Source organism: Cetorhinus maximus, chromosome 5, assembly GCF_964194155.1.
Source record: "Cetorhinus maximus chromosome 5, sCetMax3.hap1.1, whole genome shotgun sequence".
NCBI lineage: Eukaryota > Metazoa > Chordata > Chondrichthyes > Lamniformes > Cetorhinidae > Cetorhinus > Cetorhinus maximus.
This window is the reverse complement of record NC_135883.1, coordinates 89,756,115-89,776,399: the sequence shown is the minus strand read 5'-3', so window position 1 is coordinate 89,776,399 and position 20,285 is coordinate 89,756,115. Positions and strand designations below refer to the sequence as shown.

General features: G+C 39.6%; 1 protein-coding gene across 3 annotated transcripts in view; it reads left to right on the top strand.

Annotated features, from left to right (window-relative positions):
- The window catches only part of LOC144680794 (synaptotagmin-like protein 2), a 272,148-nt gene extending 254,563 nt beyond the window's left edge, over positions 1-17,585 (top strand). For all 3 annotated transcript variants that reach the window (XM_078542176.1, XM_078542177.1, XM_078542178.1), the window contains 5 exons: positions 4,775-4,936; positions 9,026-9,104; positions 10,187-10,286; positions 14,809-15,014; positions 16,857-17,585. In XM_078542176.1, coding sequence (XP_078398302.1) covers positions 4,775-4,936; positions 9,026-9,104; positions 10,187-10,286; positions 14,809-15,014; positions 16,857-16,996 — 687 coding nt within the window. In that variant the 3' untranslated portion in view covers positions 16,997-17,585. The remainder of the gene's footprint in view (positions 1-4,774; positions 4,937-9,025; positions 9,105-10,186; positions 10,287-14,808; positions 15,015-16,856) is intronic.
- The last annotated feature ends 2,700 nt before the right edge of the window (positions 17,586-20,285 follow it).

The following is a 20,285-nucleotide window of genomic DNA, read 5'->3' as shown; positions in this document are numbered from 1 at the left end:
TTACAGTGAACATGAGAGTATAAGATAGCTTTTGTAACTTGTGTTATGCTTACGAATCTATATATATGTATAAAGGTATAGTTGTGGGTGACAAAATATTGTAATATAGTTCATCTTTTCTTGTTTAATAAATGTTTTATTCTTTTGTTAAAAGTTCATCAGCTGACTCCTGCGACTGTTCAGTAGCTGCTCTCCACATTTCAAAACAAAAAATAAAAGTTGGGATCTATCAAGCCGGATTCCACCTTGGGATCTGGCTTGTCCAGTAGTAACAACAGCTGGGATGATAACACAATTCTTTGATTCAGTGGTTTGGTATTTTTCTTCAGGAAGCTACTCAATTCTAACTTTCTTGAGAGCATCATTTTCTATAATTGAAAAGAACCTATGAAGTGAGAATTTGAGGAAAAAGCAAAACAAAACAGTAAATGAAATGAATAAGTATATTAAAAAGGAAAACTGGGACTATATGAGATATACACCAGTAAAATTGTGACTGGCTTCCAAAGCTGGCTTTAGGATAAAGCAATGATAAAGATAAGGGACTGTTACGTAGGAGTTGCTCAAAGCAAGTAATAATCTTTTTTGAGTGAGTGGTGAAATAGGGTCTCTTTGGGGCCATGTTGATTTCAACTTAACATAACTAACAATGGAAGATTGGAATCAAGTTTGTCTGCTGGACAGGTTTAATAATTCCAGGGCTATTCATGACTAATCAGCTACAATGCCTCATGTGTGAGGGTTTGGTCGATTAAACTCCAGGAGTAGCCCTGTACACACTTGAGGGTACCTTAACCTTATCTTTTGCTACCTCATGACTAAGTTCTCTAGGCGTAAATAGATGGAATGTTTTCACACACCATACCAGGGAGATGGAAATGCCACTTATGTGGCTTTCTCAATAATTTGATAGAAGCATAGGCTGGAATTTTCCAGGGGTTCTGCTGCCAGAGCTGGCAGTGGAACCTGAGGTTTCATTTAATAATAGCAAAATACTGCAGATGCTGGAAATCTAAAATAAAAACAGAAAATGCTGGAAAGCTCAGCAGGTTTGGCAGCAGCTGTGGAGAGAGAAACCGAGTTAATGTTTCGAGTCCAATATAGTGAAGAAGTTCCAAAGAATAGTCATAATGGATTTGAAATGTTAAATCTGTTCCTCTCTCCACAGATGCTGCCTGCTGAGTTTTTCCAGCACTTTCTGTTTTTATTTCTGAGGCTTCATTTTACAGGTGGCAACTAATCCAGTGGCTGCTTCCAGAACTGCTGTTTTATTAAGGAACAATGCCCATCCTCAAGAGCTGCTGGCCCAATCAAAGGGTTGGCAGCACAGCAGTCTCAGCAATGTTATGATCCCCAGCTGAGATTACCACTGGACAAGCCTGATCCCAGAGTGGAATCCAGCTTGATAAATCTAACTTTTAATTTGTTTGTTTAGATACGTGGAGAATAGCTGCTGAACAAAGTCACAGGAGTTAGCTGATGAACTTTTGACAAGAAAAGTTGAACTATATTACAATACTCCTTCACCCACAACTATAACTTTTACAGATATATACAGGTTAACACAAGTTACAAAAACTATCTTATACTCTAATATTCACAGTAAGTACACAGTCCACATAAACAATAGGCATCCTGTGGTCAGACACACCACACTCTGAAACCAAGGGAGAATTTTTCCTATGGCGGGAGGGCGTGGAGCCAATCGCTGCCCGCGATCGGCTGTGCGCCGCCATTTTATGCGGGTGGGCAAATTAAGGCCCGCCCAGCGCAATGCGCAGCTGGTAGCATTCAGCGCTACCTGTGCAGGTGAGGGGAAGGAGGAAGAGTCAGGGCCTGCACTCTTCCGTGCATGTGCACGAAAGAGCGCAACAATTTCCCTGAGGCATGGAGCTGCCTCAGGGAGATTGAATAGACAATAATAAACTTTAATAAATGATGTTAAAATTTATTAAACATGTCCCCTCATGTGACAGTATCACATCATGAGTTGGGACATGTTTGTAAAGGTGGGGGAATTATTTTACTGATTTTATAAAAGCTTTAGGAAACCTCAACCACAGGCAAAAAAACGTGAAGGCCGCTTGGGCTTTTGGTTGCCCGCCAACCTTAAGGTTGGACGAGCAGTGTTCTTAACTGGTTTCATTACATTTTTAATGGCCTTAATAGGCCAATGACATTTCGGTGGGTACGCAGCCAACACTGGCGTGTGCTCACCAAATGAAATATCGAGATGACACGTGATGATGTCAGGACACACGCCCAACGTCATTGCACTTCATTTTACACGTCGGCGTGTCGGGCCCGCCCCCGCATGCCAACCAGAAGATTCAGCCCCAAGTGACAGATGCCACCTCTACCAGATGCTATAGGTCTCTCCGCAACTTCCCCCAAATGTTTGTCACACTGTGAGCCAATCAGTCTCATTGAACTCCCTCTTTCACACAAGGATTTCCAATCTCTACTCTCAAAGAACTCGCTTTAGAATCTTCTCCCAAACCAATGCTTTTCACAGATGCCTTCCGCAAGAATTCACCTCCAGGGTTTCGAATTTTCCTTCCAATGTCCCTCTTCCCTGGGTCACCATTTGCATTCCAGCTGTCTTCCATGCACTCTGTCTCACCAACTCAGTGTACCACTGCTTCACATACCCATAGCAAAGAGTTACAGACCTTCAGTTGTTTCTTTGGACCATCTTGCCTCTTGCAAGCTGTTCTCACTTTAAATCTGCTTTCTGTAGCTTTTGTCTCTGTTAATCTGAAGCTTGGAGCCTTTTTCCCTGCACCTCACTCTTAACTCCATTAACAGGAACTTTCCCAGGTTCCTGTCCTACTTTTGACTAGAAAGCCTGCTTGGGACTTTCCCCTGTTTCACATCCCTGAATTTTGGGGTCTCTTTGGCTTGGGACTGGCTATCTGTCCCCTTTGCTCCAGTCTCTCTCTGGCAGCTACTTACAACCAATTTTAGCTTGGGACTAGCTATCTGTCCCTTCTAGGTGGCTTCTGTTTGGCAACTATCTTCCAAACCAGCTGAAGCCCAACAGCTTCCAAAACAAACTGATGTCTTTCTTCTTGTGTGTGTGTCTGTGGGAGGGACCTGCCTATCTGTTCCCCTGTTGCTAGGCAACAACACTGTTTTTCTACTCTTGTGTTTGCTTAATTTCTTAAGTCGTAAACCCTAATTAGAAATTCAAGCACCTTTTTAAAGTGAAACTAAAATTCCATTTGATCTTTCTTAACACAGATACAGAAATACAAATCATACTTAAGCTTTAAAGCTAAAACTCATGCCTAACACCAACAAATACAAATATAACTTACTTATACTATCTCTATTTCCTAACATCAATGTCACCAGAACTGGTGGTCACTGCTGAGGAGACTGTGGTCTGCAGCAGGCAGACCAAAAATAAAATGAAAAAGTTAAGGGCTGAGTGCTGAGGTATTTTTTTAAGCATAGTTTCGAAGACATGGTTAAAAATCTAAATGTTGCAGATCCAGTGGATGTGCTGTACAAAGGTGTAAAATAATAGTTACCTAAAATACTATTAGGTTTTTCCAGTATTATTTTTTATTCATTTATGGGTTGCGGGCATCGCTGTCTAGGCCAGCATTTATTGCCTATCCCTAATTGCCCTTGAGAAGGTGGTGGTGAGCTGCCTTCTTGAACCACTGCAGTCGATGTGGTGTAGGGACACCCGCAGTGCTGATAGGGAGGGAGTTCCAGGATTTCGACCCTGCAACAGTGAAGGAATGGTGATATATTTCCAAGTCAGGATGGTGAGTGGCTTGGAGGGGAACTTCAAGGCAGTAGTGCTCCCATGTATCTGCTGCCCTTGTCCTTCTAGATGGTAGTGGTCATGGGTATGGAAGGTGCTGTCTAAGGAGGCTTGGTGAGTTCCTGTAGAACATCTTATAGGTGGTACACCCTGCTGCTACTGTGCGTCGGTGGTGGAGGGAGTGAATGTTTGTAGATGTGGCGCCAATCAAGGAGGCTGCTTTGTCCTGGATGGTGTTGAGCTTCTTGATTATTATTGGAGCTGCACTCATCCAGGCAAGTGGAGAGTATTCCATCACACTCCTGATAGATGGAATGCCTTGTAGATGGTGGACAGGCCTAGGGGAGTCAGGAGGTGAGTTACTCACCTCAGGATTCCTAGCCTCTGACTTGCTCCTATAGCCACAGTATTTATATGGCTAGAACAGTTCAGTTTCTGGTCAGTGGTAACACCCAGGATGTTGATTGTGGGGGATTCAGTGATGGTAATGCCATTGAACATCAAGGGGCGGTGGTTAGATTCCCTCTCATTGGTGTTGGTCATTGCCTGACACTTGTGTAGTGCAAATGTTACTTGCCATTTGTCAGCCCAAGGCTGGATATTGCCCAGGTTTTGCTGCATTTGGACATAGACTGCTTCAGTATCTGAGGAGTTGTGAATGCTGCTGAACATTGTGCAATCATCAGCGAACATTCCCACTCCTGACCTTATGATGGAAGGAAGGTCATTGATGAAGCAACTGAAGATAGTTGGGCTGAGGACACTACCCTGATCTTGTTAAGGGTTGAGATAAATATCCTTAAATCTGGCAAAACAACTACTAATCATAATAACTACTTCATATAAAACAACTTTGGAAGATATCAAAAGAAATGCTTGCATTGCACAATCACAGATAAAGCAGTAAGTATCACACTATTGTATATAGTTTTGAAGAAGCCCTTATAATCCATCCTAGATTGGTTGAGTTAATGTTTATTGAACTATTCTTTTCAGTACAAAATAAAGAAGCAAGAACTTCAGAATCGAACACTGAATCTCTCTGTGTGGCACAGTGATATTCTTGGTCGAAATGTGTTCCTTGGCGAAACAGAGGTGGAGATGAGTAATTGGGACTGGAGCGATAATACACCAAATTGGTACACCTTGCAGTCAAAGGTAACAATTGCGTTTTGCATGAGACATATATTTTTAACTATACAAGTCAACAACAGTTGATCCTCTTGAGTCAGTTGGTTTTAATCATAAATTCTTGGAAAATGCTTTAAAATTTAAACTTCCAGTGAATCCCAAAAGCATATAATTCGTAGACAGAGAGCACTGTGTTGGGAATTTATCACCCTGCGTTGTGACTTTTGGGAATTGGGTGCGTGGGCACTGAGGCTGGTGACAATCTGTCCTGATCTCACAATAGAAAGCAGCAGTTGGCCAACAGTTTGTGGAGAAATGTCAGATAGCAAGAGGCCACCACCGGAGAGGTCCCAAGCACTCTCATGTTACTGAAGTGCCTCCTGCTTGGGATGGGGGAGGAGGGGTATTTGCGCTCAAGGAGAGGATTTACCCTTTGTGGAACTTGGGGGAGGACGCTTGTTTCATTTGGTCTCACAAGGAAAGTGAAAAGAAAATGTAAAGACTTACTTCTCTGGACTTCTTTTGGCCCTGCAAAATTTCTCCAAGTAACACCAAGGCACCAGGGGAATTATTTGTACTGTGCCATTGCATGAGCTACTGTTTATTTATTTCTAAAATCATAAAGATTTAAAACATGTCTTATGGTGTAGTTATCCACTCAGTTCTGTACAATGATTTCAAATACATATTAAGGTGAAAATGATACCATAAGTCAGAAGTCAAATCAGTGTTCTGACCTTCAGGCATACTAAAACAAATTTCATGACAGCGCCTGTAGTAGGTAGTTTTATATCACTTCCAGCATAATTCCAACAGCAAAATGGAAATCTGAAATAAAAACAAAGTGCTGGTAATACTCACCTGGTCAGGCATCAACTGTAGCAAGAGAGAAAGAAGAGTTAATGTATCAGGTTGATGACCTATCATCAGAACTGGAATAAGGGACAAGAGCTCTACTTGCCAAAAAAATGATTTTGAAGGGGCTTGACAGGGTAGACAGAGAGATTGTTTTCCCTGGCTGAGGCATTTAGAGCATGGCGACACTGTCTCGGGGTAAAGGGCCAATTTTTAAGACTGAGAGTGGTGGAGAGAAATTTCAAAGGTGGTGAATCTTTGAAATTGTCTACCCCGAGGGTTGCTCCATTGTTGAGTATATTTAAGGCTGAGATAGACAGATTTTTGGTCTCTCAGGGAATCAAGGGAGATGAGCAGCAGGCTGGAAAATGAAGTTGAGACAGAAGATCAGCCATGATCATATTGAATGGTGGAGGAAGCACAAGCAACTATCTGGTCTACTCCTGTTCCTATATTTTATGTCCTTATGGATGAATAAAAAGTTAAGAGACAGCATGAAACTATAAAAAAACAAAAATACGAAAGAATAAAGCACAGATCCTGGTGACGAGGAGAGATACAAGTAACAGCAAATGGTAACAAACAGTAAGAATTACAAAAGGGATGTATGAAAGGAAGTTTGCAAGAGATATCAAAGCTATCACAACATGTTTTATAATGATATAAGGAAAAAGAGGGTGATCAAGAGCAATGTGGATCCCTTGAAAGCTGCTAATGGTGATATTGTCATTAAAAATAAGGGAATGGTGCGCATATCAAACAATTATTTCACATCAAGACTTACAGCAGAGGAAGATTTCAGTTGAGCTGTTTTGTCCATGTTTGGATCAAGGCTGTATTGAGGTCAGGATCCAAATGGGCCTGCCAGACACCAAACTGAGCATCAGGTTATTGCTGTCTAAGTGCTGCTTGATAGCACTGTTGATGACATCTTCCATCACTTTGCTGATGATCAAGAGTACACTGATGGGCCGGTAATTTGTTGGATTCAGTTTTTCCTGATTTTTGTGGACAGGATATACCTGGGCAATATTCCATATTGTCGGGTAGATGCTAATGTTGTAGCTATATGAACCTTTAGAGGGTATTTGATAAAGTCCCTAAGAAGAGACTGTTGGTTAAAGTTGAAGCTCATGGAACTGAAGGCAAATTATTAGACTGGCTAGGAAATTGGCTGATTGGCAGGAGACAGAAAATAGGAATAATGGGCAGTCGAGATATTGGGGAGGATTGACTAGTGGCGCCTGGCAAGGATCTGTATTGAGGCCTCAAAATATTGGGGAGATTGACTAGTGGTGTCTGGCAAGGATCTGTATTGAGGCCTCAAAATATTCACCATATTTATTAATGACAGGTGATGGGATTAGAAAACCATGTATCCAACCAGCCAATGGCACTGTAAGCAATGTAGATGAAAGGATAAAATTTCAATGAGATATTAACAGATTGACTAGGCAAAGCTGTGATAAGTGGATTTTAATGTAGGCAGATATGAGGTCATCTGCATTGAATCTGAAAAGGACAGAACAGTGCAAAAAGCTAGAAACATTGGAGGTCCAAAGAGACCTGAGGGTCCATATATGTAGATTACTAAAATGTCATGAACAGTGTCACGACTCACCGGGGATAATGCGCTGTAATATAGCCCCATTGTCCCCCGAGCCACGACAAATGTGAAGAAGATTGCCCCAATTCTACCTAACTGTTTAATTTAGGTTAACAGAATATGAGCACCAGGCTTATAAACTTAATAAGTAAACAACTGTTTATTGAACAAACTGTCATTAACCTGTGGCAAAAGAAAAAAATATCAACTGCTAACTTGTAACACTATAACTTAAACTCTACCCCCTTATCAAATCAGTCCAACAGAAATAAAAAGATATGCTCCTTACAACAGAAGCAGAAAATATTCAAAAAGTCAAATGGAAGTCTGGCCATTCTAGCTAGAGGACTAGAATACAAGAGATAGAAATTATACTCCAGCTGTACAAAGCCATAATTAGGTTACACCTTGAGTACTTTGAACAGTTCTGGACACAGCACCTTAGGAAAGATAAATTGGCTTTGGGGGAGTGCAGTGCAGATTTACCATGATAATACCTGGAATCCAAGGGTTAAATTATGAGGAAGGATTACACAAGCTAGGTCTGTTTTCCCTGGAATTTAGAAAGTTAAGGGATGATTTGATCAAAGTTTTCAAGATATCAAGAGGGAGAGATAGGTTAGATAGAATGAAACTATTTCTGCTGGTTGGGGAGTCCAGGACTAGGAAAGTACTCTAAAGATTAGAGCCAGACCTTTCAAGAGTGAAATTAGAAAATACTTCTCCATGCAAAGAGTGGTAAAAGTTTAGCACCATCTTCTGCAAACTGCAATTGGTGCTAAGTCAAATGTCAATTTTAAACAAGAGATTGATGGATTTTTGTCAACCAAAGTCAACCAAAGGGGCAAAGGCAAGTATGCAGAGTTTGGTCACAGATCAGCCATGGTCTCATTGAATGGTGGTACATGCTCAAGTGGCTAAATGACCTACTCCAGTTCCTTTGTTCCTATGAGCAGAACCTCTTCTCTCCTGCAGAACCCTATTTTACATCATTTTGATGCAAGATTGAAAAGCTCCTTGCCAAAAAGCATGCCCCTCTTCTACTTTGTCCCACAATGATCACTGGATTTTTCAGTGTAATGGGTGAAGTTTTTTCCTGATTACTCAGATAACCTGACTCTGGGAGATACAACATTGAATTAGAATATCAATAGCTTTTTGTCTTGGTCACCCTTATTAAATTTGCGAGAATAGATTGCTTTTAAAAATGCAACATTAAAAGTATCTGTTTGTTCAAATCCTTTCAATGGAAAAATGTTCAAAAATTCCTGAAATGTGACCCTGATGCAAAGTCACATTTGAAAAGTTCAAAAACCTTATAAATCTACTTTCAATATTTTAAGGGCAACAGAAAGTGAATGCTGTTGCCTACCGTCTTAGAAAGTTAAAAAAAAATCTCCAAGCGCATGGAGTTTTGCACAAATATGCAAGCATGCATGTGCAGTAACCTATTGCTCAATTCAGTGCAAGGTGCAATGGCAGTGTAACTTGGGTCCATGTTGTACTATTAAATATTGTGGTATAATTGTAGCATAATCTGTTGGATTGTCTGTCGTGGCAATATGTACCAAAACATCTGAATTATTTAGAGTATACATACTGGGTACTTCTGTCTTTATCTAATATTATATGATGCAACTTCTATACACTTTCAGCCATCCAAATTACCTGAAGGAAACATCAGTCAAGGAGAAATCTGTGTGGCGCTCAAGTTTATTCCAGCAGAGTCAAGAGGTAATCCCTCTTTCATTAGTAACACTCGGATCTGTGTTTCCAAACACTAATTAAACTAGGTGGAAAACCCTAATGATTTCCCTACCCAGGAATTTAGAAGAATGAGAGGTGCTCTCATTGAAACATAAATTCTTAAAGGGCTTGACAGGGCAGATCTGAGAAAATGTTTCCTCTGGCTATGGAAGCTAGAACATGGGGTCAGTGTCAGAGTAAAACATCAGGCATTTAGGACTGAGATGAGGAGAAATTTCTTCATTCAAAGAGTTGTGAATCTTTGGAATTCTCCATCCCAGAGAGCTGTGAAAGCCCAGTAATGGAGTAGATGCAAGACAGGAACTGATAGATTTTTGAGTACAAAGGGAATTAAGGGAGTTGAGGCCATGTTCTTATGATGATCTGTCAAGTTCTTATATTCTTTTGCTCTTTTACTTTCTTTAAAAATTCTATGCATGGGATTGATCGACAGATGTCAAAATGATTTTGTTTCAGGCCAACTGGGTCCGCAGGAAGATAAGCAAGTTTTCACCTTTATGTATGCAGCAACACAATGAACTTCAGCGTAACAGTTTCTCTGTCCCACTCAAAAAATACAATGCTATTATCTAGCAAAGCAATTTAATTATCTTAGTAGCATGATAATTGCTTCAGGTTACAAAATAATGCTTAATTGTGACCTGATTGTGACCCGCCCTGATATACTCCAGATACCAATATAATGAAATTCAAGGTTAAAAGGAAACTTTAGTTGAGGAGCAAGATGCTCCAATTAGATAAATCACTATTCACATGAGCCTATTCTCGGGAGAAAATAATGTTAAATATAACCACGAAAATAAAATGGTTGGAAATTCCATCTAGTATTGCAATTAATTTTGTTCAGAATCTGAATATAATCATTTTTTCCCACCTTCCCCCCACCATCACACCACCCCACCACCATTGGGCTGTTAAGTGAAATTTCTTCAGTCCATTTACATGAGAAAAACACAAATTCATTACTTGAAGTTCAGGTGACAGATATTGTGTATTCAAGATTTCTTGAAACAATCAATGTATAACTGATGATGTGCAATTTGCTTTAGGTATGAGCACACCACTCAATGGGGAAATTCATATATGGCTGAAAAGAGCAACACAATTACAGCCACTAAAGCCTGGTGGTGTAGACTCTTTTGTGAGATGGTAAGTTCTGTTAGAATCAGAATAATATAATATTTTATCTACTACTGTCATTTAGAAACATTAAATAGAACATGCAATGCATAAATGTAAAAGTCTCTGGTGATGCTTTGCAAAACAGCACTGAACTCAGTTAAGAATTTTGCTTTAGAGGTTATAAGAGAACGTTAAATTTTGAAGCTCCTTTTCCATTTAAAGGCACACTTAAAAGTAGAATTGATAATTGCTCTTGGGCCTTGCAAAGATGTTAACATTGAACTTGGTTGATACCTCCCTTCAATAATTGACGTCTCCTTCTTCACTGTGTCTCAGAGAACTTCAGTATATTTTCTGTTGAGATTGTAAGGATTTCTCTGGGCACACCTGCTTCTATTTGCTCTATATCCAGCTGCAGCTCCATTCCTTCCTCCTGCTTCTCTTCTTACTTGTCTCAAAGTTGGGTTTATAGACTGATGCCCATTGTTATGAAAATCTGGTCCATGACTCATATGTTTTAGAAAATACCTTTAGGTTTAGGAATTAAATATTTAACTAAATAAATGAAGTATCTGAATGAGAAACTGATCAGCAACCCTGAAGTAAATGTTATTCAAACAAGCTTGGAGTTAATTACAGTTAAAAAGTAACATATGTTTATTTAATAAGGTCAGAAGTATAGGTGTGCAAATTAAACAATGAATGACCCATCTCTAGGCTTGTAATGGAGTCAGGAGATCTACACTTACTACAATAAAAGATTTAAATATGTATATAGTTCCCACATCAAAGTAAGGTAACACCAGGTTGTAAACATGACAGTTCCTTAACAGGGCCAACAATTCTGGAGGAAGGAGGTCATAAAACCCTATTACAAATATAAATTAATCATACAGGTTACAGAATTAAAGAAATGTGTTGAAGGTGAAATAATTAATTTACATTTCTGTTTGAGACCATCCCAGAAGATGCCACCTTGCCATGGAGATAGTGATTCAGGGTGGATCCTTGGTTTGAAGATTTTTACTTTGTTTAATTTATCTCTGTGTGTTTGCTGACAGAAGCAAGCAGTTCAGTTTGGGAACAGACATAAGCAGGTGCAGATTTGGCCTTGTGTAGGCTGCAACTCATTTTATGCTAAAAAACCCACAAATGACTGGAGGAGAATGGCTCCAAAAGCTGTATACAGCTTTAACTATAAACAACTGAAGAGACCTTTAAATAGAAAAGCAAAAGCAAAATACTGCAGCAGCTGGAAATTTGAAATAAAATCAGAACGTGTTAGCGGCATCTGTGAATAGAGAAACATAGTTAACATTTCAGGACAATGATCTTTCATCAGACCTGAGGCCAGTTCTGGAACTGAGTTCTGATAAAGGGTCATTGGCCTGAAACATTATCGCTGTTTCTCTCTCCACAAATGCTGCCTGACCTGCTGAGTAGTTCCATCATTTTCTGTTTTAATCCATTTAAATAGAATTTGAAATGGCTTCTTCAGGATTTGTATCAACTCTAGTTGGTTAATGCAACAAGGAAGTGTTATGAGTCAGGCAGTAAGGTCAGAAAATGGCATCGGCATTGTAATGATGTCACTTGACACCAATGTGAATTTATTTATGAGGCTTCTGCCAGCTTCACTGGAAAATCAAACCAGTTGTAAAATCAGTGATGATTGGCTAGGAGGTACTAACATTGCATTTTTTTGTTTGTTGCCATCTCCTTTTGAGCACAAATAGAGTAGTAGGGAGATCAGAATTGCTACCTTTGGGATTTAAAGGAATATAACTGCATGATAGAGGGATTGTTGGGGAACAGAAAGCAAAGAGTAAGGATTAGTGGACATTTTGGGTTGCTGGGAGTGGTATGTCCTGGAGATCTGTGCTAGTATCTCTTGCTTTCTCCGTGGTGTATATAAGTCATTGATATTCCTTATGGCTTGAATTTTTCCCGTGTCGGGCGGGCTTGGCGGGAGCGGTCGTGGAGCTGACCGCCGCCCACAATCGGCTCTGCACCACCATTTTACACAGGCGGGCCAATTAAGGCCCGCCCAGCGTAAGATGCGAGCAGTAGTGCTCAGCGCTACCTGTGCGGGCGGGAGGAGGAGGGAGAGTTGGGGCCAGCGCTTTTTTGCACATGTGCAAAAGAGCGCTTCAATCACCCTGAGGCACGGAGCTGCCTCAGGTAGATTGAAGCGCTTTTGAAATAAATAAATGGATTAAAAATGTAATTAAACATGTCCCCTCATGTAACTGTGTCACATGCGATGGGGCATGTTTTTATATTTCAGAATTTTTTTTTATTTAATTCATAAAAGCTTTAGGAAACCTCATCCCACTTGTGGATGAGGTTACCTAAAAAATATAAAGGCTGCTTGGCCTTTTCGTCTGCCCGTCAACTGTAAGGTTGGACGGGCAGCGTAAAGTAGACCTTAATTAATTCCTTAATGGCCTTAATAGGCCGTTTAAATATCGGCGGGCACGCAACCAACTCCACCAAATGAAACATCGCGAGACAGCGCGATGATGTCAGGACGCACGCCCGACGTCATCGTGCGTCACTTTACATACCGGCATGTCGGGCCTGCCCCCTCATGCCGACTGAAAAATCCTGGCCTATGTGTCCATGCCCAATGTGATGCAATGTATATGAAAGGTTAAAAAAAGTGTAAAAACAAGTATGCTATCATTAAGAATGTTAACAGAGTGGGGTAACAGAAAATGTAGAGGTACAGATATGTGGTTTTACTTTAAAATATAAATGAGTTCCGGGTTTTATACATCTTTGAATATCAAAACGAATAAATTATGTCAAATGTGTACAGGACACGAGTTGAGCCACAGTTACAGTATATTGTGCTGTATTAGGCATTCCATTACAGGGATGAAATCAGAGCATGTTGTTACTTATATAGGCAGGTGGTGGGCTTTAAGTGGGGATTCACTTGGCCCCAATAAATAAACACAAACTGAAACTATGGTTGTTGAGTTAGGAAATGTGTGCTTGCAATGTGTCAACTCTGTAAAATGCTTATAAAAGTGTGAAAAGATTGGCTCCAGTTCTATCCTTTATTGAAATTGAACACATAGGATGGGTATAATTAAAATTCATGAATTATATTTGTGAAGAAAGGGTAGAAAGCGTGGACCTTTTTTTTAGTGTAATAGAGATTAAGAGGTAAAAGCAAAATACCACAGATGCTGGAAATCTGAAACAAAAACAGAAAATGCTTCAGAGCTCTGAAGAAGAGTCATATGGATACAAAACGTTAGCTCTGTCTTTCTCTCCACAGATGTTGTTAGGCTTACTGAATTTTTCCAGAGATTAAGAGGGATATAATCTGAGATTTCAAAATTAAGACATTCAAAAGAGTAAATACTGAAAGATTGTTTGCATTGGATGGTGAGTCAGTAATAAGGTTTTGACTAAGGATTAACACTAAAAGATGAAAGTGAATTTTAGAAGAAACTTTCAAACAGTGATTACTAAAACGTGAAATGTTTTACCATACGTAACTATTGAAGCAATGATTATAACATCATTCAACGGGGAATTGGACATTTACTTGCAAAGGAAAAATATAAAAGAACACAGTGAAAGTGAGATTTGAGTAGACAGTTGCAGCTGATTAACCATCACTGGCACAGATGTGATGATCTGAATGGTCTTTATCTGTGCTATAAATGTTATGATCCTATTTACTTATTGATTGATAAGTTGTTTAATTTTATCTCATATGACCCTACACTGACATTTCCAGGTTGAATGTTTGCTTTCAATAATTTTAACAGACTGCATCAGTAGGTTTTGTATGTGGAACATTTTTGATGTTAAAAGAGAGTTTATCTTCCTGCTTTTTCAATGTTGAGAACATCAAAGGTCAAGTTCAGAAAAGGTTGACTAAAAGGCAACCAGTTTTGATGGTTAATTAATTCTATTATTTGGTATGAAACTTTCTTGGTAATTGGATCAATATATTTCCTGATCTTTGGGTGCATGAAAAATGGTAGTTCTATCCGAGAGTTGATAAGTGTTTCAGTTTTTGCCTCTTCTCTCCGCTCTGGAAACTTAAAATTATGATTTTAATATAAAATTGTTCTATGGACATGTAGAAAAAGAATGATATTGCTCTAGTGAATTAGCAGTTTATATAGTGCAGCATGTTTTTTATGACTGCTCCTTTTTTAATATATTAATGTGATTTGTTTCACATTGTGTGAAGTTATGGGAAAGATAGGATTTATAAAATACAGAATTTCATTAGATTTATTTTATGCTTTCAAAACGAGTTGGTTGTTTCATGTATCTGCATTTTATAAGGGGGTTTGTACACATTATACATACAATTATAACATTTTTGCTGCTTTAACATCAGCTGAATAATTTCTGAGGTATCGTAGAATATGTATAACAGAATTTGGCCCACAGCAAATTTCACTCTGTGAAGCACAGCTTGAAAACAAACGTATCATTGTAAAATTTGTTTAACGCTGGACTTAGTAATATCTGAAGCTGTTCACTGTCATTTTTTTTACTGTTTCGTTTCTTCTAGTTATATTTTACCAGATACCAGTAAGAAGAGCAGGCAGAAGACCCGAGTAGTAAAGAAAACTCTTAATCCAATCTATAACCATACCATGGTGTATGATGGATTCAAGCTGGATGAAATAATGGAGGCCTGTGCAGAACTATCGATTTGGGACCACGAAACCTTCACCAATCAGTTTCTTGGGGGAGTTCGCCTTAATCTAGGCACAGGTATGAAAAGTTTTAATTGTAATTTTCTATCTGCAATTTACTTAAAGGAGTTTGTAATACTGTGGAAGACAGGAGTTTAGATCCTGACATGCAGAGGGAATCTTTGGAAATAATCTGTAATATATTTAACTGTCCCAAGTGGAATGATTTTGGACAGGGTTAGCTTTCTTCTTTGCTGGTGGGTTGTTCACAGAACAAACTGACCATCATTTATCACTAATTGGCAGCCTTACCACAGAGACTGCTAGGAATAGTGGATGTTCAACAGCTTTACCCTAAATGTGTTTGAAAATATACTAGGATACCACAGCGCTGAAAATAACGACTCTACCTACCCTCTTGTTGCGGTCAGTGGGAGTTACAGTTTTTGAAAAGCATTTCTCCTTCGGGAAACTATTTTCTGTTTCATGGTTACGTTGCAGCATTATTATACTGCTGTTTGCTGTCTTGCTATTAGTTTATTAATTAAGGAAGTCGTCATTTCGACATATGTTCACAAAATTGTGTATGCATCCTAATGTTTGCCATTTTTGTGTGCTGTTTAACGTTCAAGGTCCAAGTTAAATATAGTTTTCTAGTTAAACTAAATTGTTTTGTATGACTTTGTGCTCATTAGTATGAGGGATATCAGTCCTGAGGAAAGCACTCCCAGGTCAGGCATAGCTTAGCCAGATATGGAGTAAATCTCCCCCTTGCCTGCCACATCAATATCTTGCGGCAATCACAGATCAGCCTCACTGCATCAAGGAGACAATTTCCACTTCTCCCAGCAGTCTCTGTAGTAAGGCTGCCAATTAGTGATAAATGATGGTCAGTTTGTTCTGTGAACAACCCACCAGCAAAGAACAAATTTGTGCCTGTCCAAATGCATTTCGTTTGGGACCTTTACAACAGGTAATGAGGAGATTTTCATCCTTATTTCCCTGTTTCAACTTTAATCCTAGATCCTAATGATGAAAAAAAAAGTGTTTTAACCAACTAAACCACATAGCATATTGATAGGAAAAAAGGAGACTATGACAAGTAACACATTAAATTCAGTTATCAAGCTTTCTATAACTGTAATAAAGGTGCTGTTGCCACTTTAGTCTTTCTAAAGTTAAAATCAGTTATGAAGTCTATTTAAAGTTCTTATATGATAGCATCAGTTCCCCTCATTACTATCTCTAATACAAGTGTAGCTAACAACATTATTAGTTTCATGCATTTAAACAATATATAGGACTAGTTACTTGAAGGGCATGAAAGGGCATTTTTATTTGGAGTATTGATAGGCTGCACCAGTGGCATTGTCAATGGGAGGTTTCATAATTAGATCTTTTGACGTAAATGGGGGCTACAACTTAGCACCACTTTGACAGGGGCTGTTCAATCCCAAGAGGTTTCAGTAGATGAGTTTGATGATTGAAGCTTCTCTTGCATGTTGATGTTGATTTCAATCCAGAAATTCTTGCATTAAAAAATTATATTGGTCACACGTTATTCAAGATTGTAATACAATATTAAGTAGAATGAATCAATTCCACTGCACACACATTGGCAATAAGGTCCAAAAAAATCTATGCTGGCTTTTATACTCCACAAGAGTCACCTCCACGCTAATTATGTCTTCCTCCCTGCCCTGGATTCCCTTCTCCTTCATGTTTGCATCAAACCTCCCGTTACACACATCAATACAAATGTTCTTCAACCACTCCATGTAACAAGATCCACATTCTAACTACTCTTTGTAATAACTCATCTCCTCAAACTGCAATACAGTAAGGATTCTATGTTGAATATGTTAAACTTCCAACTAGTATTGCTTTTCCTTAAGTATGTTTCCAATTGTTTCTTCTGCAGGGAATAGCTATGGCCAAAGTGTGGATTGGATGGACTCAAATGAAGAGGAAGCTGCTCTCTGGAAGGACATGATATCCCAACCTAGTCAGTGGGTGGAAGCAGTATTGCCTCTCAGACCTACTATGACAAAAAGAAAGTGATGAGCTCTTTTTCAGTTACTGCTTCCCTTGACTTTTGGTGCTTAGATATAACTTTAATGATTTGCTCGTGTCAAGAAAAATATGATGTCCTCGTACATTTTTTATCATTTAACCTCTATTCTCTTTTTGAGGGGTGATGGGTTATAGAGACAAGCCAAAGTTTAGAAAAATTGAACAAGACAATAATTAAGTGAACAGGAGCATTTGGAAATTGGTAAAGTACTTGGTGACTACAGAAACTGGTATATTTCTGAAGAACGAAAACAGAACAAAGCTAAACATGAACATTGAAGAACTAAAGAAAAAGATATGGGGAATTTAAAAAGCAAAGAAATGAAAAACGACTAGGATAAAAAGTGTGGGAGGTTGCTATTTTAATGAAAGTTGATGTTGTACTTATCCCTAAATTTCCAAGAAAATGTCTTCATTGCTAAATCCAACTGTTAATAAAATGCCAAATACAATTTTGAAAATTTTGAACGAACATATACCATGTAGTTTTAGGCTAATTATAATCATTTAAGCATTTTATCCAAACTTTGCACCTTTTTGTTTATCAAAATATTATAAATATAGTATTTAAAATTAAGCTGTATTCATCTTTTTTTAATCATGGTAAATATTTGAATAAACAAACAATTCAAAATGAGTACAAAATGTGCATACATGAGAGTTCCTTAAATCAAGAATGACCCAACACTTGAAACAAATTTGAGAGCACAAGATTCAAAGTAAATTAAATCTCAAAGTTATTACACTAAAAACAGTTTTAAATTTTGTATCCTATAAGGTAGGTCACACTGAATGAGCCCGATTGATTGAACTTTTTGAAGAGGTGACTCAAGTAGTGGATAAGGCAACGTCTATGGAAGATATTCATAAAGTCACTCATAAGAGACAATTAGTTCAAGTTACAGCTTATGGAATTGAAGGCAAATTATTGACCTGGTTAGGAAATTGGCTGAGTGACAGGAGACAGTAGAGATAACGGGAAGGTACTTAATAGGCAGGATGTGACTGATAGTGTTCTTCAAGGATCAGTGTTGGAGCCTTTACTGTATTTATTAATAGCTTAGATGATGGGATAGAAAGCCAAGTTAGGAAGTGACACAAAGATAGGTAGCATTGTAAACACTGTAGATGGAAACATCAAATTACAAAGAGAAATTGACAGATTAAGTGAATGGGCAAAATTGGTGCAAATGGATTTTAATGTAGGTAAATGTAAGGTCATCCACTTTGGACACAAAGATACATCAGACTACATTCTAAATGGTGAAAAGCTCAAAATACTGAGGGTCCAAAGAGACGTGGGCATAGTGGTATTGTCGCTGGACTAGTAATCCAGAGACCCAGGGTAGTGCTCTAGGGACCTGGGTTTTGAATCCTACCACGGCAGATGGTGAAATTTGAATGCAATTAACATCTGGAATTAAAAGTCTAATGATGACCATGAAACCATTGTCAATTATCATAAAAACCCATCTGGTTTACCAATGTAAGGAAGGAAATCTGCCATCCTTACCCTGTCTGGACTACATGTAACTCCAGACCCATAGCCATGTGGTTGACACTGAACTGCCCTATCAATCCGCTAAAAAGCCTAAAAGGAATGCAACCGGATGGACCAGCCAGCACTAGAAATGATAACAGCAAAACCTGCAAACTCCTCCTTCATATCGCCTGGGGGCTAGTGCCAAAAATGGGAGGGCTGTCTCACAGACTAGTCAAGTAACAGTCTGACATAGTCATCCTCACTGAATCATACCTTATAGATAATGACCCAGATACCACCATCACCATCCCTGGGTATGTCCTGTCCCATGGGCAGGACAGACCCAGCAGAGGTGGAGGCACAGTCACATGCTGCCAGGAGGGAGTTGCCCTGAGAGTCCTCAACATCGCCTCTGGACGCTATGAAGTCTCATGACATCAGGTCAAAATGGACAAGGAAACCTCCTGCTGATTACCACGTACCGCCCTCCCTCAGCTGATGAATCAGTGCTCCTCCATGTTGAACACCACTTGGAGGAAGCATTGAGGGTGGCAAGGGTGCAGAGTGTACTCTGGGTGGGGGACTTCAATGTCCACCACCAAGAATGGCTTGGTAGCACCACCTAAAGGTCATTGCTGTTAGACTGGGTCTGCAGCAGGTGGAGGGGGAAAAACATACTTAATCTCCTCCTAACCAAGCTATCTGCTGCAGATGCAGCTGTCTTTGACCATATTGGTAGGAGTGACTGCCACATAGTCCTTGTGGAGATGAAGTCCCGTCTTCACATCAATGATACCCTCCATCGTGTTGTGTGGCACTACCAGCGTGCTAAATGGGATAGATTTTGAACAGATCTAGCAACTCAAGACTGGCCACCATGACGCACCGTGGACCTTCAGCAGCAGCACACTCAACCACAATCTGTAACCTCATGGCCAGCATATACCCCACTCTACCATTACCACCCCACCAGGGATCAACCCTGCTTCAATGAAGAGTGCAGCAGGGCATACCAGGAATAGTGCCGGGCATACCTAAAAATGAGTTGTCAACCTGGTGAAGCTGCAACACAGGACTACTTGCATGCCAAACAGCATAAGCAACAAGTGATAGCAGAGCTAAGTGATTCCACAACCAACGGATCAGACTTAAGCTCTGCAGCCCTGCCACATCCAGTCATGAATGATAGTGGACAATTGAAACAACTCACTGGAGGAAGAGGCTCCACAAATATCCCCATCCTCAATGATGGGGGAGCCCAGCACATCAGTGCAAAAGATAAGGCTGAAGCATTTGCAACAGTTTTCAGCCAGAAGTGCCAAGTGGATGGCCCATCTCAGCCTCCTCTGGAGATCCCCAGCATCACAGATGCCAGTCTTCAATCAATTCGATTAACTCCAAATGATATCAAGAAATGGCTGAAGGCACTGGATACTGCAAAGGCTATAGGCCCTGACAATATTCCAGCAATAGTACTGAAGACTTGTGCTCCAGAACTTGCTGCATCCCTAGCCAAGCTGTTCCAGTACAGCTACAACACTGGCATCTACCCGGCTATGTGGAAAATTTCCTAGGTATATCCTGTATACAAAAAGTAGGACAAATCCAACTCGGCCAATTACCGCCCCATCAGAAGTAAAGTGAAGGAAGCAGCACTTGCTTAGCAATAACGTTCTCACTGACGCTCAGTTTGGGTTCCGCCAGGGCCACTCAGCTCCTTACCTTATCACAATCTTGTTTCAAACATGGACAAAAGAGCTGAACTCTAGAGGTGAGGTGAGAGTGACTGCCCTT